Source organism: Musca domestica, unplaced genomic scaffold (genome assembly GCF_030504385.1).
Source record: "Musca domestica strain aabys unplaced genomic scaffold, Musca_domestica.polishedcontigs.V.1.1 25, whole genome shotgun sequence".
Classification (NCBI taxonomy): Eukaryota; Metazoa; Arthropoda; class Insecta; order Diptera; family Muscidae; genus Musca; species Musca domestica.
In genome coordinates this window covers 7,387,965-7,411,822 of record NW_026712277.1, presented here as the reverse complement: position 1 = coordinate 7,411,822, position 23,858 = coordinate 7,387,965, and the positions used below count along the sequence as shown (strand labels likewise).

The following is a 23,858-nucleotide window of genomic DNA, read 5'->3' as shown; positions in this document are numbered from 1 at the left end:
CGGGAGCAAAATACAAGTCCACATCTATGCGTATATCCAAATGTTCTTCACCCTTTGAAATCATAAGAACATTTTGCAAATTAATGTTGTGATCGAATTGTAGTTGGTAGCAATTACCTACTTGTAATATCGATTACGGCACGATGCAATTGCTGGGCATTGATAAGATTTTGAATGCTGGGACAGTTTTTAATGTACGAACTGTAGATATATAACGTAAGCTACAGACTGTGGTATCATCATCACTCAATAAATTCCTTTTCAAGAAACGATTACTGTGGAGCTTTTCTATGATTTTTTCCGTATCGGAGAGATTTTTTTGCAACAGGTTGGCCAAAAGCGGGGGGGTAGGGGAATAAGAAAAAAAAAAAAAAAAGAACAAATTAATTTTAAAATTACTAATTGTACATAACTAGTTCTTTTGGATAAGAACACGTGCGCACGTGCCTTTTCCCCAACAATGAGACATAATAAACTTCTTTTACTGATTCCTAATTTAGCTACATTTTTATACCCTCCACCATAGTAGGGAGGGATATTAAGTTTGTTCTTCCGTTTGTAACACCTCGAAATATACATTTCAGATCCCCCAAAGTATATGTATATATATATATTCTTGATCATATAATGATAAATTCTATGTCGATGAAGCGATGTCCGTCCGTCTGTGGAAAATCACTCTAGTTTCCGAACGAAATGAAGTAGGTAGAATTTAGAATAGGTAGAAAGTAGAATTTATCAAATGGTATATTATGTCTGCAGGACTTTTGGTATTGAAATAGGCTATGTAGTCCAGGTCTTCGTAAGGCTCTATATAACGTTAGGATTGAGATTTTACGACATTATTCACCGAATTGTTTCAAATTTGCTATTTGAAGTTCGTAATAGATACTACAGCCTACGACAGGAAATTGTCTGGCAGGTCCAGGGCCTCGTATAGCCACATAACAGTACCTCCGATATATCGGTATTTGATGATTTTAGCTACCTTATTCAGGAATTGTTTCAAATTACTATTTGAAGTTCGTTATGCATATACAGCATGACAGAAAATCGTCTGTGCATGTCCGGGCTTCGTATAGCCCCCACATAAAGGTACTCCCGATATTCGGTATTTTGATTATTTTAGTTACCTATTCAGGAATTGTTTCAAATTTGCTATTTGAAGTTCGAATGGGTGCTACAGCCTATGACAGAAAATTGTCTGTGCAGGTCCACGACTCGTATATTCCCCACATAATGGTACCTTCCTTTATTCGGATTTAATGATTTTAGCTATTTTATTCACCGGGAATTGTTTTAAATTGTTATTGGAAGTTCGTAATGAATACTACGCTATGACAGAAAATCGTCTGTGCAGGTTCCAGGGCTTCGCTTACCCCCATATAATGGGACCACCCTATTTTCGGTATTTTGGTGATTGAGCGACATTATCCACGGAATTGTTTCAAATTTGCTATTTGAAGTTCGTAATGGATACTAAGCCTATGAAAGAAATTGTCCAGCCTTCGTATAGCCCCATAAAACGAAACCTCCCGATGTCGTTATTTTGATGAACTTCCAACTTTTTTACTTGTCTTACCTTGACTGGTATTTTGGCACAATGTGGAAATATTGATAATGTGGCATACAATTGCAATTGTCCGGTTAATAGCTGTAACGAATTTTCTAGATCACGTCGAAATTTTTCATCGGGTATTCTAGAATGAAATGGCAAGATAGGGTTTAGGATTTTCTAAATTTTGTTTTTCGAATCACTGTAATTATCCAAATTCTTTTTCCCTCATCCCAATTGGAACGTTTATATTGCAATTGCCTGGCAAATATGCTCAAAATATAGGGATCGGCATTGCTGGCATAGTAAATATCACTGGCATATTCGGGATTCACTTCACGCCATTTATATTTTCGTATTATTTATCGAGTAACGTGTGGAATTCCATCAATGTCAAACCTTCGGTTAATTCATTTTCAAATTCACTTTATCTGGCAGAGTATCATAGATTTTCTGATTGCGAGTTATTATCAGCGTTTACAATCCAATTTGAAAACGGACTCGGCTTTGGTATTTTGCACATTGGCCAGCACGAGCAGGCACTTTTTGTATTCTTTCGATTCCAGCAAGTGTTTAATTTTAACTTGAAGTGTTGAGATTTATCTTTAATATTGGCACATTGAATCTCATTGAAATTAAAGTCGGGATTTAATTTGAACATCAGCTGTTTGAGGGCATTGTAATCCTCTTCAGGGTTTGTACAATAAATACAATCAATCCAGAATATGTTAAAGCCCATGTGTTTCATGACCCTGAAATCGGAGCACACATCGATTGCCAGCCATTTTTTTACCACTGCCCAGATCGCCCAGAGCACAACACTGTTGTAGGTTTTTTTTCGGATTCAAAAGGCGAAGTTTTCGCCCTAGTGCCATAAACTTTTTACAAAAGACACATGGAAGTTTTAAAACAAAATTGACTTTGTTATTAGCATTGTGGATGGCAGGCATACTTACAGGCTTTGTGCGATGTACATTGTACTGAGTGTGCGCTTCATTCTTGCTCTGTATGGCACGTAATTTTTCCAAATACAATTCTGTTTTTTCGCTATGATTTGTAACTTCACATTGAATTTTTTCCACAATCCACTTATAGTCATAGACAATGCCATCGAGAAATTGTGTTATTATCTCACGGGTTTGGCAACCAAGACCCATATTAGATGTTGAATTTGTTCTTTGCCTGTCTGTTATTGAAAGTAAATAAATAAAAAAAGTGGAATGAATACAGATTAAACGAATGCAGGAAAACATTTTTTTTTGTTCCCTCTTACCGCCTTTTCTATATAGTCTAACTCCGTTTTTGTGAAACATCACGTACTTTTTCCTTGACATCGGCAAAATCGAAATCTTTTTCAAAATCTTTGATACATATCTGCAGGATCTCACCATATGGTATGGCGTCTATTTCACTAGAACTGCGACTGTGGAAGCTCATTTTGGGGGAATTGCTAAACTGGAATACAAACCAAACGAAAAAGAGTTAATACAACATAATACAAATGTTTGGAACAATGCAACTTGAGCAGAATTGAGAATTTAATGTTTGCTGTTTTATCTATTTACGGTCATTTGGCACACTCAAGCCATTGAAACTTTGATTTAAAAGATTTGTTGTCGCTTTAAATTTCCATGAATGAATGGATGAATGCTTTTTGTATGTGACGTTGTTGTTAATGAACACTGGGAGTGTTGGGTGAGGTGAATGTATGTGTGCGTAGATCAAACAACATGGTTTGTTTTCTTTTCATTTTCGTTTCGTTTTCAACAGGTGTTTCCTTTAATTAATTTGCACAAAGCAACAATTTTATATTCAAGAAAAGAGGATTGTCCTAGGTCAGTTTGTCGGCTTTGTGATGGTAATGGTAATTATGACACCAATAATATTGTTATACCCTCAGCCATATGGCTCTGTCACACCGTCACACACTGCCCGAATGTTGCTCTGCGGTATTTTGGCCAATTCCCGACGGAGCGCTTGCTTGAGTTAATTGACACTTTGGTACTTTTTAGTTCCAACCTTGCTTTCCAAAATATTTCTGTCCTGCCTGTTTTAATACACCCTCCAGAATATTTTCGCGATAATATTCGACATTTATTCTGATGCCACGGTCGAAGGTCCACGCCATCGCCATGATGGAAGTGCACATTTTCAGCTGACCAGTAAGGCAGGTAAACACGATCATTTTGTTTCATTACAAACTGCTGGACAATGAATGTTTTCCAAGCGAAGCAACTCCTTTGCTCTTTTGAGTCTATTTTCTTTCTGATGCGGTGTAAGTTCTTGCACTTTTTGGAATTTCAATGGCTTTGCCCCGACCTCATTTTTCAATATTTACTGCGATATGTACAGCTCATGAGTCATTTTTCGGTCACTGTGACGCTGGTTTCGATCAAATCGCTTCTTTACTTTTCGAACCATTTCTACTGATGTTGCAGTTTTTTTCCACTTTTTTTTGTCCACTTCCTTGAAGTCGGGCTACGCTACCAGTATCACGGTAACGAGCGATGGTACGAGACACAAAAGATTTATTCATATTTAAATGCTGGAGTGCTCTGATTGTGGTTTTCCAGCCAAATCTAAAGAAATCACGCTATAACGCTTAAATTCCATCACGAATAACTTTTTTTTCTGGAAAATTCTCACCAAAATGATTTTGTATGCTTGTAAACAATATAATGAGCTATCACTGGAATAATTGTAATAGCTGTCGGACAAGTGGCTTAGAAATGACAGCAGTCTGAAGTTGGTTGCAGTTTTTTTCATCTCGCCCTGTATGGAAATGGAATACTTCGGTCGGTTATATCTGGTACATTTTCTAAAAATTATCACATATCTCATATAAATTTAAGGAAGTAACCAAACCTGGCACGTTGCAATATTAATATCACATTTATTTAGGTCCTTCGGAATCTACTCCACAGAAGCCAAAATATATGTAAATAATCGAACTTTAGCTGAGGGTATACATCTGCGTCCAAAACCGGCTGATACTTTTTAACTTGTTTTCTTCCAATTTGATAGTAAAACTTTCAAGTTCTCAAATTTACAGATATATTTTAGCCGTTTTAACACTAAAAACCTCACAAAGAAATAACCTCGATAAGTATGAATCACTTTACACAAATTCTCCATATAAACGTATTTTTGTTAGGAGAAGCTCTGCTAAATTTTCCCTTTTGGCCTATTCGTGTTGGTGAATAAACATTTTTTGGGAGTAAATCAATTTTAAAATTATTAATCATTTTTCATTAGAAATTGCATTGATTATGTATTTTATCTATATTATCGATAACCCATTTCATGGTGGCACAAAAAAAACCAAAACGCAATAAACTTACGTTAACATAATGGAAAATTTTTCCGTGTGGTTGCAAATCTCTTTTTACATTCTATAACATATTGTGGTTATTTATTATAAACAAATTGTAACGTAAAACATCGAGATGCAGAGTCAAACTAAAATTAAAACAAATGAAGCACCCGGTAATTTTCAGGTAATAATGACTAACGAAACGTCACGAAATGGTATAGAAAAAAAAAAACAAAAACATTTGCATACTGAGTACTGAGTGTATGAAGTAGACAAGCGTAGGAATCGATGGGCCGCCGGTAGAAGTAAACAAAATAGAGAAATAAACACAACCAGACAACAAGTGTTTAGATGGGATGGTGCTAACAAAGCAAAAGGTTAATGAACTTGGCAATAAACGAACGAAACCGAGATTCACATGTGAATCAACTATTACACAAATTGCCTACACAATATTTTGAGAAGATCCCGAATTTATTAAACTATTTACGGTGCATGTACATATACATAAATATTTGTTAAAGACATACGAAATACATTTAGACATCATTTCGGACACTTGTTATGTGTGTTATTAATAAATGACCACCACAAATATTATGCAGGTAGGCCACGTACGGTGTGGGGCGCAGCAGAAGGAGCAGACAGCGTATGGACAAGCATGAAATTTTGCATCGAGCAACACTGTTCAAGTATATTTTGTCGTCTTTGTTTAATTTAGTAGATGATTTTAGAATCATCACATAATAGTAAATGCACACAGGCACAACATACACCACACGCACACATTCATTCAAAGTTTTCACAAAGTGCATTTTATTATTCACAGATTTTATGGATAAATCCAGGTCAATATTGTTCTTAAGAGAAATCCAAAAAAAAAAAAAAAAAAAAAACCGTATATTAATACCTTTAAATAAGTTTTTCCAATATTTTTCTTTATTATATACACACATAAAAATATTATTTTTTTTCTCCAGATTTTATTCCTTGGTTCGTTTTTCCTTTCTTTGGAAAGAAGATAATTCACTTGTCACTACAGGGGAATTACTTGGATATCGCCCAAGTATATTTTTAAAAAATATGGTTTTTCAGACCATGTTTTTTGTTTTGTCAATATAAAATTTATTTTATAATTTTTTTTTTGTACTGTTTATCGCCTTTTTTCCTGATTTTCTTGTAAAGAAATTGTTTTGCCTTCGTCGCTGACTTGACTTTGTTGTGTATAAGAAGAAGAAGAAGCAGGATAATTCAGTTTGCATTGATAACTTGGAAATTTGCATGGATGCGATTTCACGGCGTTGCGTTTTGAGCCTGGCTTAGATTTTTGCAAAAAAGGGGTAATAGTTCGGTTACATATCGATTTTTTGAAGCCATTAATGTAGCGTTTCCACTGCACTTGATTCGCTCTCTATTCGTTGTTTGACCCTTAACAATGAAAAAACTACCTAATTCTTCACACAAAATTTCCTGAGCGAACACTCATATTTGTACGTTGTTCAAATCAAATCACTCTCAGAACAACGAAAAAATATGTCCCATCCCTAACAAATGAGAGCATTTATCGAAAAAATAATTATGACATTTAAAATGAAAAACAGAAAAATTAATGAAATTTTAAAAATTTTGGGAAGACTGAAAATTATGAATGAAAACTACAATGTTGAATGGCGTATGTACATTCAAACGAAAGTAAATTTTGTTTTCTCTCTCATTCGAGGTACGCATTTGGTCCACGAGTTGAAATTTCCACAGAAAACTGCAAACAAAAGAGGCAATATTTTCAAAATGTTTGTATCGACAGAAAAAATATTTGACAAGTGTCTCTCTAGCAGAATTTAAAAATGGAAAAACACAAAAATATGTTCAAAATGTCAATATTTACACAAAAAGTTGAAAACGTGAATGAAAATTGTAAAATTAATGATATAATAAATCTACGGAAGGAAAACAATAATTTCTTCTATTCATATTAGTGAGAATTTCATGTATTTTAGTATAAATTCCCATTAAAATCAACAAACAAAAATTTTGTAAAAAGGAATTATTTTACTATGAATTACGAACCGTCCCGTATGAACGGGTTAATTCGTGTACCCAATTCTGAGAGCGAACAACGTTGTTCGGTTTCCAATGGAAACATGCTATAACAGTGATTATTGACCGATTAAAATAAATTAACACTTCCCATGGTCAATTTTTTGTTGCTGTCCATCTATTACCGATAAGAGGGTCTGTGTAAATATTTTAAGGCTCTAGACAAGTTAGCTAATGTTTTTTTAGGTTTATATAAACAAGGTTTCCCCGTGTTTACACTGGACAAGACAGTTTAGATTAGGCATGGTAGAAGAATTCAGGTAGACGGATTGACACAGCTGCTGGAACAATGAACTGTCAAACAAATCTTGCAATTGAAATTTTTGAATATAAAATTATACAAATTTGTAAAAATTGTTGAAAAACTCATATTATATTAACCTCCGATTGACGTCGAATAAGAAAATATATAAAATAATTTAAAATTTGAAAAAAACATTTTAAAATGTTTGACATATCAAGGTTCCCCAGCGTTGATATACCTATATTCTTCTACCACGAGTTTAGGTATCAACCATGGTACAATAAGGAGGTAGAACAGCTTCGTAAAACTACAAAAATACAGCCCTGAGGCTATGCCCGCTTTCTGTCAAACTCATTCAAAATTTTATATTTTAATTTTTTTCATACTTTCCCTCTTATTTTAATGAGTCAAATAGCTCGAACAATGAATGAAATGACCGGATTTTCTCTCAAAAACATGATCCAAACTGTTCAATCTTTCAATTTAATGGCTAAGCTGGTTAATAATATTAATACGCGAGCCGCAATGTACATGTCTTCCAATCATTGGTTTTGAAAATATTATTTTTCATTCAAGTCGGGCACACTTAGAAAAAAATTGTAAACAATTTACCTTACCTTATCTTTTTATTGTACCATGGTATCAACAGAGAAAAACAAGAAACAGGGTTGTGTATTAAAATGAAATCATACGATTTTGATAATTGTTTTTTTGATCGATTTTATTTAGGCATTCTTATAATCTTATTTCCTACAAAAAACCGTAAATATATACTTTTTAAGTTACAATACGATTTTAACTTAAATACAAAATAGAACTAGAATTCAGATTTTTTTTATTCTTACAAAAAAGATAAACCTCTTAAAAAATGAATATTTTGTGGTAAAATCGTGCATGTGGGCTTGCAAATACAGTACCTAATCATTCTGGTCCATAGCTGAGGCACATATGTACGTATCTCTAGAAGTTTTTAGAGACACAACAAGTTCTCATTATGGACATAAACAACTAAGTAGTGTATTGTGTATGTTTTTGTTTTTTTTTTTTGAGATGGAAATTGTGTCCTTTAATCGTCAAGATCATGAATCATATACATGGGATTCGGTGAGTCACAATCTTCGAAGACAATATCATCATCTTTAACGGTCCAGCGAACACTACGAACATCGCTAAATCTAGATTTTTTGGTTGGTGTTGTTTTTTTTGTATGTGAAAGGTGGAAAAGAGAGAAAAAGAAATTAATGAGATATGTGGGAGCAATCATTAAACTTTGCGTTGCAGACAAAGGTTTGTTTCTGTTGTTGTTTCTTTTTTAGACGGATTAGAACAAAAACCAAAATGACATAGAAAATTGTTTTAATAACGAGAGAACCTGTTTGTGGGCGGTGGCGGTGGTGGGGGAGCCGAGCGGGGCGGTGTTCTTCGAGCTCTAAAATATCACAATAATCAGTAAAACATAACAACGAGCTGGTTTGAGGGGACTTACGCTTCCACGGCTTGTCTTGAGGCGGTGCTATACGTGTTATCATCATCCATGTCGAAATCCTCAGTATCTCGGCGCCTTCTGTAATTTATATAAGTTTTGATGGAGAATCATTAAAATCAGTTGGGTTAATTGGACTCACAATCCTTTGCCAGCCTGACTGCGGTTTTTGACAATATTTGCCACAGCCCTTGTGGTCAGCGAGACACGTGATTTCAGTCTGGGCGGAGTGCGTGGCATGGGCTGGGCCGGCTGAACATCTGGTCTTGCCGAAAGAACTGGTGTCATTGATCTTTGAGAACGCATATCGCCACGTCGCGGTTCACTGCGCCCTCGGGCTTCTTGCGGGGAACGCCAATTGTTATTATCCTCATCATCTAAATTGAATTCTTGTGTACCTTGCCGGCGCCTGAATATTAATAATTTTTGTTACTTTATAAATAAAAGCTTTTAAGCAAATCTTAGATGGATAAATTCAATAACACATTTTTGGTTACAATAGTTGTGTTCCAGTACTTTTTTAGTAGTAAAACTAGCAGAAGAGAGAACAGTTCGAAATGTCATTCTCATTTAGGTTTGCTCAAAAAATAAGGGAACGAAAAATTAGCAGAAATGCGATAAAATGTCAAAATTCCAAAAGTAAACAGCCTAAATCGGACTGGTGAAACCTTACTGAAAAGGGCGCCATCATTTAAAAAATGAGTATTGAAGACGATAAGTTAAAATTAATAATTTATAATAATAATTAATAATCTGATTCCTCATTCAGCCAGTCCTCTTCACTGCTGGAATCATCCAAAAGTGAATACATCAGTTGCTCCATATTTTCTCTTTTTGTTTTTTGCACGACAAATATTAGTTTTTCCTTTAGTTTTCAAGTTGATCATTTTCATTATTGAAATGTATCAATACATTTTTCAACCTTGTTAGCCCTGCCAATTAAATGTCAAATTTACAATATGCACATTTCTGCTCGGCCAAATTCATGTAGCTAAAACAAGCAGAAATGTGCACCACTCAGCGCCATTTTTTTCTCGAGAGAGCTGCAAGTTTTGCTAGTTTTTGGAGTAAGGGAACGCGTTGTAGCAGAATTAGCGCTAATTAGTACTAATTTGCAGGTTCTGGAACACAACTATTGATTTGAGCTAGGAAAGAGTTATACACTTAGGCCATGTTTACATTGACACCAACGGTTGATTACTTGGACTTTGGTGTAAACGTAGCCTTACGTGGATAAGACAGAAATGGTAAATATCTGTAGTAGAAAGGGTATAACAACAGGAAAGAGATTTCAAACAATTCCAATCAAGGTTGTGAGCAACAAAAGGCAGAAACACATAAAAGAATCGCTTTCTGAAATGTCATACACCCATTGCAATAATATATTTTGACAGCTCATCTGGTGATCAGCTGTGATAAATGAAGTTGGTTTACGGTGAAGCAGATATTTAAATAAATCTGCAATGGGCATGGTAGATCAATACAGGTAGACGCATTGAAACAGCTGATTAGACAATGAACTGTGAAACCAATTTTGGAATTTAAAATTTTAAATATTTTTTTTTAATTTATATTTTTTTTAAAAATGTCTTTCTTAACCACCTCTGATAGGAATCCTATAAGAAAACTTAAAAAATATACTTATTTTGGAAAAATAATGAAAAAAATCTGACAGTTCAATGTTCCGAAACGTTGATCCATCTACCTGTATTCTTCTACCATGGTAGTGGGATTCCTTAACCCATTTTTTGAGTTACTGACAAACATGGTTGGCAACACTGTTGCTAACAGTAACACCATGGTAGAAGAATATAGGTAGAAGCATCAACGCTTGGGAACATTCATATGTCAAAAATTGTTAAATGTTTCTTTAAAAAATAGTAGATTTATATATGTTTTCCTATACGATGCCAATCGGAGGTCATTATGATATGCATTTTTTAACAATTTCTACAAATTTGAATAATTTTTCATTCAAAATTTTACATTCTAAAATTAGCTTGACAGTCCACTGAGCCAGTAGCTGTGTCGATGCGACTACCTACATTCTTCTACCATGGGTAAGATTTTATTTTGGTTGCTAACTTGCCGAAAAGTGTTGATAATTGCCGAAATTATAAGCATTTTAATGTTAACGATTTTTGTCGGAAACTCAAAACTGATAGCCTTTTCCAGAACTGTAGAATGTCAAATGTAGTAAGAACCTACGACAAGCGATTTTCCTTTTATGATATCGAAAAAAAAAATCAAATTTTAATTTGGATTAAAAATACAAGTAGTGGGATTCTGTAACTTATTTTGGAGGTACCGCATAAAAATGCTTATAATTTTGTTAATTATCGAATTTTTTGGTAAGTTAGCGACCAAAATAATTTCGAATGTTTATTTCCTATCAGACGATAAGGATTTTACATATGAGCTGTCACTTTTATGCTCCATGTCAAAATTGTCATTTTATTTATGACATAATTCTTGCAATCATGTTGTGACTAAGAAGGAAAAGTCATTTCAAATTAGCATACCCAACTCTGCATTTTCTGTAATTTACCTTGTCAAAGTTCACTGGTTTCCATCTCTAATTTGTGTATTTACAATGCATTTATAAATATATATTTTGACAATCAGATGTTGTCAAAACATAAATTTGAAAAAATTGTAAACATATGTTTGCATGACTTTACCTTCTTGATTCTACCATGAAACAAACAACACTTTTGATTAACACATATTTTTCCAATGAAAATAGGGCTCGCTGTTATCGAAAAAGTACATATGTACTTATGTAATTCACAACAGAAATGTCGTCTATGTATCACACGATGTGTGACACTTCTACATATGGAAAATTTGACACCACATATGTAAAAACATATCGTGTGATAGATACTTGACCGATATTTGTCGATAACTCAAAAAATGAATTGGAGAATGCCACTACAGATAACATTGTTACAGATTTGGATGTAAACATAACGTTAAAGTAAATTTACACTTGCAACTGTCAATTCCATTGAGTAAACGTCAAATGAAATCGACTCTCAAATGCAAAATGACAATTAAAACAATTATACTTGTCCAATATAAATCTGTGGTAATGCCGAATTCTGACATTCAGATGAAACAACAATTCTTTTATGTGTTTCTACCTTAAAAGAATGGTGTGCTATATTCAGGCTGTAAATAGGAAAAGAGAACTTTATTAAAAGGGAACTCAAATAAACATTTCGTACAACAAGCCATAATTACAATTTAATCCACCCACAGACACGGTTCTCTCCTTATTTTTTTATTAATTCCATGAGGACATTTTGGGAAATAAGTTGTGGTATTAAAACAACATGTTTTTGACATTAGCAACTTACATAACGGGTTTGGAACTTTGCTGTGATTGGCCACGTTGCTGATTGGCCCTACTGCTAGCCATGCCTCTGGGCTGGCTACGTTCACGTTCATAGGGAGCTGTAGTGTCGTTATCCAAATTAAATTCCTCAGTACCTTGTCTTCGTCTATTTTGGAAAATGGAATAAGCAGAAGAATAACAAGATGAAGACATTCAATTCTGAATTTTACTATATTTTTTTCCTATCAATTTGTTCACACTAGCTTTTACATTGTCGTACATATTTCAAACTTACAAGACCGGTACTGATTTGGCACTTTTGGGTGGTGGTGCTCGCGGCTGTTGTCTACTACTGCTGGGTGCCCTAGATTGGCTACGTTGCTGGGAATATGTGCCCGCATCTTCATCATTTAAATTAAACTCTTCAGTACCTTGTCTTCGTCTAATAGGGAGTTATGTTTTCAAAATAAGACAAACATCAAAGGGGAGTACATTATGAACTCAAATTTAATAAAAAGTGGAATGTGGCTTTAAGCTTTTCTAATAGATTTCTAAAGGTGAAAATAAATAAAACAAGTTGAGTCGTAGGCATACTTCTTCGGAAAAGAACAAAGGGGCGTTGGGCCAAAATCGAACTAAGTCAACCTAAAACTCCCCTCTTCCTCTACGAAGAAGCCAGCTGACTCAAGCTAGTCAAAAAAGCGTTTTATGTATTCTCACCTTATGGGATATGATACATAAGCAGCTTGGCATCATGGCATGGCATATTTTATGTATATGGCATTAATATGCCATGCTACAATGCCAAGCTGCTTGTATATCTCCACCTCACTTAAAATTGTCGCAAGTTCTTTCAGACTTACAAGACCGGTACGAATTTTGCTGGGGCCTGTATACTTGATTGTTGTTGAGGCTGCTGTCTACTACTGCTAGGTGCTCTTGGTTGGCTACGTTCACGTGCATATGTGCCCGTATCTTCATCTTCGTTTAAATTAAACTCTTCTGTGCCTTGTCTTCGTCTAATATTGAACATTTACGCAACACATTTAATAACATTGATTACAAATTTAAAAAAAAAGTGACAAATAAAATGGACACAACACAAAGTAAGACACAAAGTAAAATGAAATAAAAAGAAAAAATCAAAAATCATTTCTAAAAGCTTTAAAATAAAAGGAAATGTATAATAAAAATAAGAAAGTATTCCATGGTAGAATTAAAAAGGTAACGTCATGCAATCCTATGTTGCCAATTTTTTCCACATAATGCGTTTGACAATATCCCCTTGTCAAAATGTTTAAGGTGTGGGTACATAAGCAACTTGAAGTCTTCGCATGGCAAATATTTTGTGATATATCATAAAGGGATACCAGAGCCGCATTCGAATCCTGCCGTCGCTTACCCTTTATGGGAGAATACATAAAACGCTTTTTTGACTGGCATAAGTCATTGTGCCGTCTTCTTCGGAAAAGAACAAAGGAGCGTAGGGCCAAAATCGAACTAAGTCAACCTAAAACTCCTTTGATCCACTACGAAGAAGTCAGCCGATGACTTAAGCCAGTCAAAAAAGCGTTTTATGTATTTCCACCTTTATAATTTCACATTAATATGCCTAGCCATGATGCCAAGCTGCTTATGTATCCACACGGCTATTCGTAAATACATTGCATGGTAGAAGAATACAGGTAGATGCATCAACGCTTGGGAACATTGATATGTCAAACATTTTTTAATTTTTTTTTTTAATAAATAGATTTTCACATTCGGAGGTTGTTATGATATGCATTTTTCGAGAATTTGTACAAATTTGAATAATTTCTCATTCAACATTTTCAAATACAAAATTGGTTTGACAGTTCATTGTCCCAGCAGCTGTGTCAATGCGTCTACCTGTATTCTTCTACCATGATACATACTATACACACAAATCAGAGGTGGGAACCTGTTTTGTGTTAAGATAAAGTTGACAGCATGGTAGAAGAATATAGGTAGACGCGTCGACACAGCTGCTGGGACAATGAACTGTCAAACCAATTTTGGAATTGAAAATGTTGAATGAAAAATTATTTAAATTTGTAAAAATTTTTGAAAAAACGCGAATTATAATAGCCTCCGGATGACGTAGTATAAGAAAACAAATAAAAATCTACTTATATTTGAAAAAACATTAAAAATTTTTTGACATATCAATGCACCCAAGCGTTGATGCATGTACCTGTTTTCTTTTGCCATGGTTGACAGGGTAAATTGCAGCAAATGCAAAGCTGGATATTCTTCTCTTAAATGACTTTACCTTCTTAATTGTACCATGTTACACTCTAAGAAAAGCAAAAGTAAAAAAACAAAACAACATTGAATGCAAGTTTTATTGCGAAACACGCTCTATTGAACATTAAATTTAGATAATAATTCCTACACTAGGGGTTTTTTTTTCGTAAGAAAATGATGTCATTTACTTACAAGGCTGGTTTATATTTGGCAGCCTGAGATGGCTGGGAACGTTCCTGCTGTCGACTGGGTGCTCGGGGTTGACTTCTTTCACGACCGTAACTGGCGGTTGGCTGACCTTCATCGTCCAAATTGAATTCTTCGGTACCTTGGCGACGCCTTAAAATAATGGAGTTTTATGAGTTTAAGAGTGGTTCAAAAGAGTCGGTACCGGATTTTAAAGAATATTTTTGGGGGAAAAATCGTTTTTGGATAGATTGTTTTGGTGAAAGAAAAAAGAACTTAAGGGTTACCAAGTTTAAGTGATGGGATGAAATCGAACTACGTCAACCTAAACTCCTTTGTTTATTTACTGACAAAACCAGCTGATCACATTAGTCAGAAAAAAAATCGTATGTATTCATTATTTTATCATGATAAAAGAATACAGGCAGACGCATTGTCACAGCTGCTGGGACAATGAACTGTCAAACCATTTTTGGAATTGACAATTTTGAATGAAAAATTTTTCAAAATTTTTAAAAAACTCATATTTTCACAATTTTCGATTTTGGTTGTATAAGAAAACCAATAAAAATCTACTTATTGTTGAAAAAAAAAAACATTTTAAAAATTTTGACTATCTATTTTTCCCACCATGCTCATTTATCGTTGCTTTGTTCCAGAACCTTGCAAGAATCTACTAGCGTTGCAATTTTCTTCGATGTTATAAAGGGATAATCGGTTATCGTAGTGAAAAGTTTTACATTCTTGCAGTTCTGGAACAAAGCACGTATCCTCGCATCGTATATTACGCCTTATTTACACCGACACTTTAATTAGGCGTTTTGCCAATTTGCGTCATTTTTTTGACATATATTCGAAGGAATGGACAATCTAAATTAGGTGTTTTATGGAAATACATTTGGTGTAAATAAACCGTTTACACATAATACCATGTTTAACCATGGTTCAGAGGTTTGTATGATATTTGATTTTCAACACTAATTTCAATATTTTTTCATTCAAAATTTAGATTTCCAAAAATGTTTGACAACTCATTGCTATTATGGTGCATACGTCATTTTCGATCACAGCGAGCCCTATTATTTGTGATGTGAAAATATGTCAGAGTTGCCATTGTGAAGTTTTTTTAAGAATGATATTGGATGACATTAAGGACTATCAGACATACAATTGTGGACTATCAGAGCCATAGTTTCAGAATTTTTGGGAATATATTTCAAAGTCTATTTTTGGTAAACTTCTTAGGAATGTATTTTGAAGGACTGTCGGATTTACTAAGTGGATTATTTAAAAAATTGTTTCAGAGTTCTCAATACTACCAGTGTTACTCACATAGGTGGCTTGGCCCGTGGCTGTTCACGTTCATATGATGTGCGATCACGCGAACGAGCCCGTATCGGGCCAGGTGAGCGCCAATTATCTTCAGGTTCCGGTTCGGGGCGTCTTCTATAGAATTCAAAAAACATCAAATAATTATATAATTCAAAATAATGAATTTAATGCCCTACTTACGGTTGACTACGGCTGCGTACCGGCGTTTGTTGTTGACCCACTGCATCAATGTCATCGATGTCCAAGGTTTCTTCGGTGGCAGTGCGGCGCCTAAGGAAAATATATTTTAATATTTATGTCTAATAGAACGTTTACATAGCAAAATCTCAACAAGAATTAACTTTGATAATCACTGACCAATCACAATAATATTAATTTATGTTTTCTATAGTTAAATCTATTGTGATTGGCCAATTTGCTAATTGGTTAAACCGGGTAAAGACTTTCTATGTAAACGTACTTTAAAGGGTGAAACAGATTAAAGCTTAAAACGTGATTTCGGCGTGAAAATGCAACACTGTTGCTATTGCCACACTTTTGTCAGCCAAGACTGGCAACAGTGTTGTATTCTCACGCCGAAACATGGTACAAGAATATAGGTAGACGCATCGACACAGCTGCGGGGACAATGAACTGTCAAACTAATTTTGAATTTTAAAATGTTGAATGAAAAATTATTAAAATTTGTAAAAATTGTTTGAAAAATGCGTATTATAATTACCACCGAATGACGAAGTATAAGAAAACATATAAAAATCTACTTATATTTGAAAAGACATTTAAAATTGTTTGACATATCAATGGTCCCAAGCGTTGATGCATCTACCTGGATTCTTCTACCATGAGCCGAAGTCTCGATTAAAATCATGGTAGAATTAAGAAATTAAATGTTTAATTTTTTTTAATTATTCATTTGACAACATCTCATTGTCAAATTTTATATTTACAAATCCATTGTTTACTCACAAATCAGAGATGGTAACCCTTTTTCTTTGCAGTGAAATTTGACAAGGTAAATTACAGAAAATGCAGAGATGGATAGGCTTATTTGAAATAATTTTACCTTTTTAATTTTACCATGATTTAAGCCTTGATCTGTTTTAGGTTTAATAGCACGTTTACACACAAAATCGCTATCCGGGATGACTCTGAAATTTGATCAATCACAACAATTTTAATTTTGTGTTTCCCGTGAGTGGTCAACTATCAGGATTGAAGGTGAGGGTACTTAAGCAGCTTGACAGCATGGCTAGACATTTTAATGTCAAATTATAAGAAACAACGACGGCAAAATTTGAGTGCGGCTCTGGCATCCAGTTATGATATGTCACAAAATATGCCATGCGAAGACTTCAAGCTACTTAGGTGCAAGTACATAAACAGCTTGAAGTTATGGCTAGGCATTTTAATGTCAAATTATAATGGAAAACGACGGCAGGATTTTAGTGCGGCTTTGTAATCCTTTCATAAAATATCACAAAATATGCCTAGCCATGACTTCAAGCTTCGTATCTACTTGTACCCTTAATGTACTCTCACCTTAACCCCTGGTAGAGATCTTGTGTCCGTAAACCTATGGCTATATCTTGTGTGATTGGTCAATTATCAGGATTAAAGTTGAGGGTACATAAGCAGCTTGACAGCATGGCTAGGCATTTTAATGTCAAATTATAAGGAACAACGACGGCAGGATTTGAGAGCGGCTCTGACATCCCGTTATGATATGTCAAAAAATATGTCATGCGAAGACTTCAAGCTGTTTAGGTGCAAGAACATAAAAAGCTTGAATTCATGGCTAGGCATATTAATTTCAAACTATAATGGAAAACGACGGTAGGATTTTAGTGCGGCTCTGTAATCCCTTTATGAGATGTCACAAAATATGCATAGCCATGACTTCAAGCTTCGTATGTACTTGCACCTTTTATGTACTCTCACCTAAACCCCTGATAGAGATCTTGTACCTGTAAACCTACTTTAATTTTTCAAAATCTCATCTACGACTTACAATGGTGCCGGTTTTCGTCGTCCGCTGCTAGTGCTGCGCTCTCGTGACGTACTCGAATCCCTTTCACGTCTGCGACCCCGATCTCCACCACCGCCACCGCGTAAACGTATCTGCTTCAGTGTGGTCAATTTGCGCTGCAAGGTGATTAGATTCAAACCCACCGGCGTCGCAACGGACCACAGTAGCAATGTCAAAAATGGGAAGAACCACAAGGCATTGACAAAATCGATCATGTTTCGACAAAGAAATATGCGATTTGCATCAAAGATATCAAAGAACGGGCGACACTTGGCTGTGGTATCACCCAATTGTGAAGACATTGTGGCCTTGTCGCTGGCCAAATAGGTTTTCAGTCTGTGCCAAGAAATAAAAATTCGGAAAAAAAAATGAAAAACAAAATGGAAACATAAATCATGTCCGGATTTAATTAATGGCTTCTGTTTACCTTTCGGTATAGATTCGTGTCTGATTGTCACATATCTCCCCGGCCGTCTTCTCCAGATACTCCTGTATGTTGCGCAAATGATTCAATGTCTGATTGACCTGCTTGGCCCAGGGGTCCCTTTGCAATTCCAGTGCTGTCAGATGATAGAGTATTTCATTCTGCAACTGCTCCAATGGCTGCAGAATTGAAGATTGTAAACGTTTCGAACGACTGCCAAGTGTTGTCATACGTGAGGATGTTGCCACGTCTTGTATCTGCAGATAAATGGTAACAAGTTGTACAATTCCAATCAGAACAAGCAAAAACAAAAACAACTGCGGGAAGAACAACTAAAAACTAAAATTAAAATAGCTATCCTCCTTCTGCAATGTGAACCCAAAGAAATTTCTATGGCCAAGGATATGCCATGGGCATTGGGAGGGCAAAACAAGTTGAATGTGATTTTCTCTAAGCTTTTCGGAAAAAAGCAGATGTCAGTCACACCACACACTACGCCAGCCAGCGGCGAACAAAAATCACATTCCTTGAAACTCTTCCTTATAGCTCCCTGGCCACCCAAGCAATCAGCTTACACAGCCGAAGAGCTCATACATATGAGTCCGGACAATGGTCGAGTGTGTAGTCCAGGCGATTGGACTCAATCATCCAACCAACAGCCCACAAAACTGAATGGAATCAAACAAAATTTTGGTAATAACCAATGTAAGTCTGCTTGGCAAGGGGGAGGGAGGGTCGGAGGAAGAGAGAGGGAACGTGTGTGTGTGGGGTACGGTGTTGGAATGCCCTGGGAATTAAATTGTTTCTGTTGCAAAAACCGGTTTATTGGTGTTAGTGTCCCAGTGCGTTCGTCGGGTCCATACAGAAATGATGATGATGTTGTTTATTTACCTGGCTAACCAGGTCAATTACATGGAATCTATGTGGACATGCCCGGACATGAATAGAATCTTGTTGGTATTCTTAATGTCTTCTTTGAATGAAATCGGAATGAAATGTGAAAAAAAACTGAACTGAACGGAATGTGAAATTGTGACAGCGAAGAGTTGGGAGGGAAGGGAGACATTTTCCCAATGTGGAAAGGCCAAGGTATCAGGTCCCATAAAATAAGTTGGTAGACTAATTCGAAGTTTCCTATGGAAAATCCTACTTAACTAGGGTCTATTCTTACAGAAAACCCAAGTAGATTACACCAGGGGCAATCTACACCGATGAGCCCTGGGGCCAGCTACTGTAGAGTAGATGGGCCCAGGGGCCAGCTACTGTACAGTAGATGAGCCTAGGAGTCATCTAAGTAGAGTAAATGAGCCTAGGAGCCATCAACGTAGAGTAGATGAACCCAGGGGCCAGCTACTGTAGAGTAGATTAGTCTAGGGTCCATCTACCCTGCAGAAGAAGCAACCAGGGGCCATCTACTTTAGAGTAGATGAGCCCAGGGACCATTTACTGCTGAGTAGCTACTGTGGAGTATCTGAGCCCTGAGGCCATCTACTGTTGGGTAGATGGGCCCTGCGGTCAGCTACTGTGGAGTAGATGGAACCTGCGGCCAGCTACTGTGGAGTAGATGGGTCCTGGGGCCAGCTACTGCGGAATAGATGGGCCCTGGGACCAGCTACTGGGGCCAGCTACGGTGGAGTATCTGAGCCCTGAGGCCATCTACTGTTGGGTATATGGGCCCTGGGGCCAGCTACGGTGGAGTAGATGGGCCCTGGGGTCAGCTACGTTGGAGTAGATGGTCCCTGGGACCAGCTACGGTGAAGTAGATGGGCCCTGGGGCCAGCTACGGTGGAGTAGACCTGGGACCAGCTACTGCAGAATAGATGGGCCCTGGGACCAGCTACTGCAGAGTAGATGGACCCTGTGGCCAGCTACGGTGGAGTAGATAGGCCCTGTGGCCAGCTACGGTGGAGTAGATGGGCCCTGGGGCCAGCTACGGTGGAGTAGATGGGCCCTGGGGCCAGCTAGGGTGGAGTAGATGGGCCCTGGGGCCAGCTAGGGTGGAGTAGATGGGCCCTGGGACCAGCTACGGTGGAGTAGATGGGCCCTGAGACCAACTACGGTGGAGTAGATGGGACCTGGGACCAGCTACGGTGGATTAGATTGGCCCTGGGGCCAGCTACGGTGGAGTAAATGGGCCCTGCGGCCAGCTACTGTGGAGTAGATGGACCCTGCGGCCAGCTACTGTGGATTAGATGGAACCTGCGGCCAGCTACTGTGGAGTAGATGGACCCCGCGGCCAGCTACTGTTGAGTAGATGGGCCCTGGGGCCATATACTGCCGGGTATATGAGCCCTGGGACTAGCTACTGTAGAGTAGGCGAGCCCAGGGACCATCTACTGCCGAGTAGTTAAAATTCATGGCCATCTACTGCAGAGTAGTTGAACTCCGGCGTTATCTACTTGCGAAGTTGATGAGCAACGGGATAATCTACTGCCGATAGATAAGCAATCTGCTAGACGTCAATCTGAAGCTAGACGCCATCTATTTTAGATTAGCTAAATTCCCCTGTTGTAGTAAATATTTAAGGCATCACTAAAACATTGCATACCTCCAGGCGCTTTGCTCAAATATAAAACCCTTTCCCATTACGAACCTCATCTCTTTTCAAATTTTTATTTGATTTAATGAATCATCATCAATTATCTTACATTACACTTTACAGAATCATGTGATCCCACCCACCCACTCACTCGCCGTACTTACCTGCAGTGCCACCCTCTGCATTTGATCTATGAATGTCGCCAAATCTTTTTCCGGTGTTGGTGCTCCGATTGTGGTACGATATGTGGTCAAATTAAATGACGACGTCTGCAGCATACTCTCCAGGATACTTTGTATGGTCTGTGTCAGCGACAGCAGGGTGCGCTCGGATACATCTATGGAATCGATGGCTTGCGTGACTTTGGGGAATTGTTTCAAATTGGAAATTGCCGTTGTATTAACGAATGCATCCAATTGAAAGACATTGTACGATGCTTCGTTTTTTTCACAACCTCTGGAGAGGAGAGAATTTGTGTGGCGAGAGAGAGATGGAGAAGATAGCAGTTGAAAGCGTAGATGGTTGCCATGAAATTCAATAAGAGAAGACAGACAGACACACACACACAGACACCAGCGATGTTGAAGCACCAAAATTTGTGTTCCGTTGATGTTATTGTTATTATTGTTGTTGTTGTGATGGCATTCAGTCATCATCATCGGACAAGTAGTAATTGTGTGAGTTGTAGTTGTAAAATTTTTGCAGATAAAAATAAGTTTTTTTGTTGTTGGAATCATTAGTGGCATTGAAGATACATGGATGGATTGGTTGGTACAAAGGTGACAGTTAGAGGGTCGTTTCATAGCAAAGGTGTTTTGGTTATTCTTTTCAGAGAGGGGGAGGGCGGTTTGGGGAGAGAAGTGCTTGCTCAAATAAGAAAGATAGGACAAAGGTCCCTTTTGCGTTTGTTTCCAACGGGTTATCATCCATATGGGACTGGTGCAGAATTGTTTCAATTTTAATTATTTTCTCAATTTGTCATTACCAGGGTATTCAGTTTAAATTGAAAGGAGCTGACAAAGATATTCAATAGCTGAATATGTTTCATAGAGTATAGCTATGTGACAGGGATGAGACATTGATTTTACTCATGTGTAGGGGAGGGGAGGTTTTTGAAGTTTCCTATCTTTTTTGTTTGGGGCAGGGGGTGGGTTTCGTTTTGCAAAAAACAAGGAAACACGTACAGTATCTTGACTAATTGGTCTGTATTCGTAGCTCTAATAGAGGAGTATGAGGAGAATAAATATTAACCATAAATAAATAAAAGGTTATGGACAATGGAGGTATGATTAAATTATGGAACATTTTGGCGATGGTAGAATTAAGAAAGTATAGTCATGCAATCATATGTTTACAAATTTTTCAAAATTATAGTTAAAAAGCTGTAATTTCGGCCGGGCCGAACTTTGAATACCGTTTACCATTTGGAAAGAATTTGCCAATTTTCAAAAAAATTAAATCCGTTAAAAATTTTTTGTTAAAATTTTCAAAATACCCAATGTGGCCTATATATTAGAGTCTATATGACGACATGGACCTGCTTAGGCAAATTTTGTCATAAGCCATTACAATATGCAAATGCGAAACTTGAAAAAAATAGGTGAATAATGTAGCTAAAATCATCAAATTACCGTTGTATGGGGGCTATACGAAGACGTGGACCTGCACAAACAATTTTCTGTCATAGGCTGTAGTATCCGTTACGAACTTCAAATATCAAATTTGAAACAATTCCGGTGAATAATGTCGCTAAAATCATCAAAATACCGAATATGGGGAGGTACTGCTATATGGGGGCTACACGAAGACCTGGACCTGCACAGACAATTTTCTGTATTAGGCTGTAGCATTCATTACGAACTTCAAATACCAAATTTGAAACAATTACGGCGAATAATTTCGCTAAAATCATCAAAATACCGAATATTGGGAGGTAACGTTATATGGGGGCTATACGAAGACGTGAACCTGCACAAACAATTTGCTGTGGTAGGCTGTAGTATACATTACGAACTTCAAATACCAAATTTGAAGTAGTTCCGGTAAAAAATGTCGCTAAAATCATTAAAATACCGAATATCGAGGGGTACCGTTAAATGGTGGCTATACGAAGACGTGGACCTACATGGCTCTTTTTTTGTCTTAGGATGTAGTATCCATTACGAACTTCAAATACCAAAATTGAAAAAATTCTGGTAAATAATGTCGCTAAAATCATTAAAATACCGAATATCGAGGGGTACCGTTATATGGGGGCTATACGAAGACGTGAACCTACATGGCTCATTTTCTCTCTTAGGATGTAGTATCCATTACGAACTTCAAATACCAAATTTGAAGTAGTTCCGGTAAATATGTCGCTAAAATCATTAAAATACCGAATATCGAGGGGTACCGTTATATGGGGGCTATACGAAGACGTGGACCTACATGGCTCATTTTCTCTCTTAGGATGTAGTATCCGTTACGAACTTCAAATACCAAATTTGAAAGAATTCCGGTGAATAATGTTGCTAAAATCATCAAAATATCGAAAATAGGGAGGTACCGTTAGATGGGGGCTCTACGAAGACTCGGACCTGCACAGACAATTTTCTGTCATAGGCTGTAGTATCCGTTACGAACTTCAAATATCAAATTTGAAACAATCCCGGTGAATAATATCGCTAAAATCATCAAAATACCGAAAATAGGGAGGTACCATTATATGGGGGCTATACCAAAACGTAGATCTTCATTTCCCATTTTCAATACCAAAAGTCCTGCAGACATAATATAGATTTGAGGAAAATTTTGTCAATCTACTTCATTTGGTTCGGAAGCTAGAGTGAGTTCTACAGACGGACTGACGGGCGGACATCGGTAAATCGACATAAAATTTTATGCTGATCAAGAATATATATTACAAACGGAATGACAAACTTAATATATTCTTCATACTATGGTGGTGGGTATAAAAACCTATGCAAGTGTGTGATAGCAAGAAATATGAGTCATATGTAAAATTTGCAATTTTGACATACACACGAAAATACACATGGATAATAAAAG

The 23,858-nt window shown here is 36.7% G+C and overlaps 1 protein-coding gene and 1 long non-coding RNA gene across 5 annotated transcripts in view; both read right to left on the bottom strand.

Moving 5' to 3' along the window:
* Positions 1-2,354: 2,354 nt before the first annotated feature.
* LOC131802903 (uncharacterized) lies at positions 2,355-6,187 on the bottom strand. Its single transcript, XR_009342415.1, has 4 exons — positions 5,779-6,187; positions 2,829-3,010; positions 2,512-2,741; positions 2,355-2,433 (listed from the first exon to the last, which is right to left on the bottom strand). It is a non-coding gene; the product is annotated as an uncharacterized LOC131802903 (long non-coding RNA).
* Positions 6,188-7,903: 1,716 nt separating this feature from the next.
* LOC101889855 (prominin-1-A) overlaps positions 7,904-23,858 on the bottom strand; it is a 49,299-nt gene continuing 33,344 nt past the window's right edge. Inside the window, exons 10-19 of one of the 4 annotated variants that reach the window (XM_059123670.1) lie at positions 20,972-21,263; positions 18,272-18,525; positions 17,827-18,180; positions 15,999-16,088; positions 15,819-15,932; positions 14,493-14,639; positions 8,835-9,101; positions 8,696-8,773; positions 8,582-8,638; positions 7,904-8,384 (exon numbers count right to left, since the gene is read on the bottom strand). In XM_059123670.1, the coding sequence (XP_058979653.1) occupies positions 8,276-8,384; positions 8,582-8,638; positions 8,696-8,773; positions 8,835-9,101; positions 14,493-14,639; positions 15,819-15,932; positions 15,999-16,088; positions 17,827-18,180; positions 18,272-18,525; positions 20,972-21,263 (1,762 nt within the window). In that variant the 3' untranslated portion in view covers positions 7,904-8,275. Of the gene's footprint in view, positions 8,385-8,581; positions 8,639-8,695; positions 8,774-8,834; positions 9,102-12,054; positions 12,199-12,327; positions 12,475-12,895; positions 13,052-14,492; positions 14,640-15,818; positions 15,933-15,998; positions 16,089-17,826; positions 18,181-18,271; positions 18,526-20,971; positions 21,264-23,858 lie in introns of all 4 variants that reach the window. The other 3 variants (XM_059123669.1, XM_059123671.1, XM_059123672.1) reach the window with 3 other exon arrangements.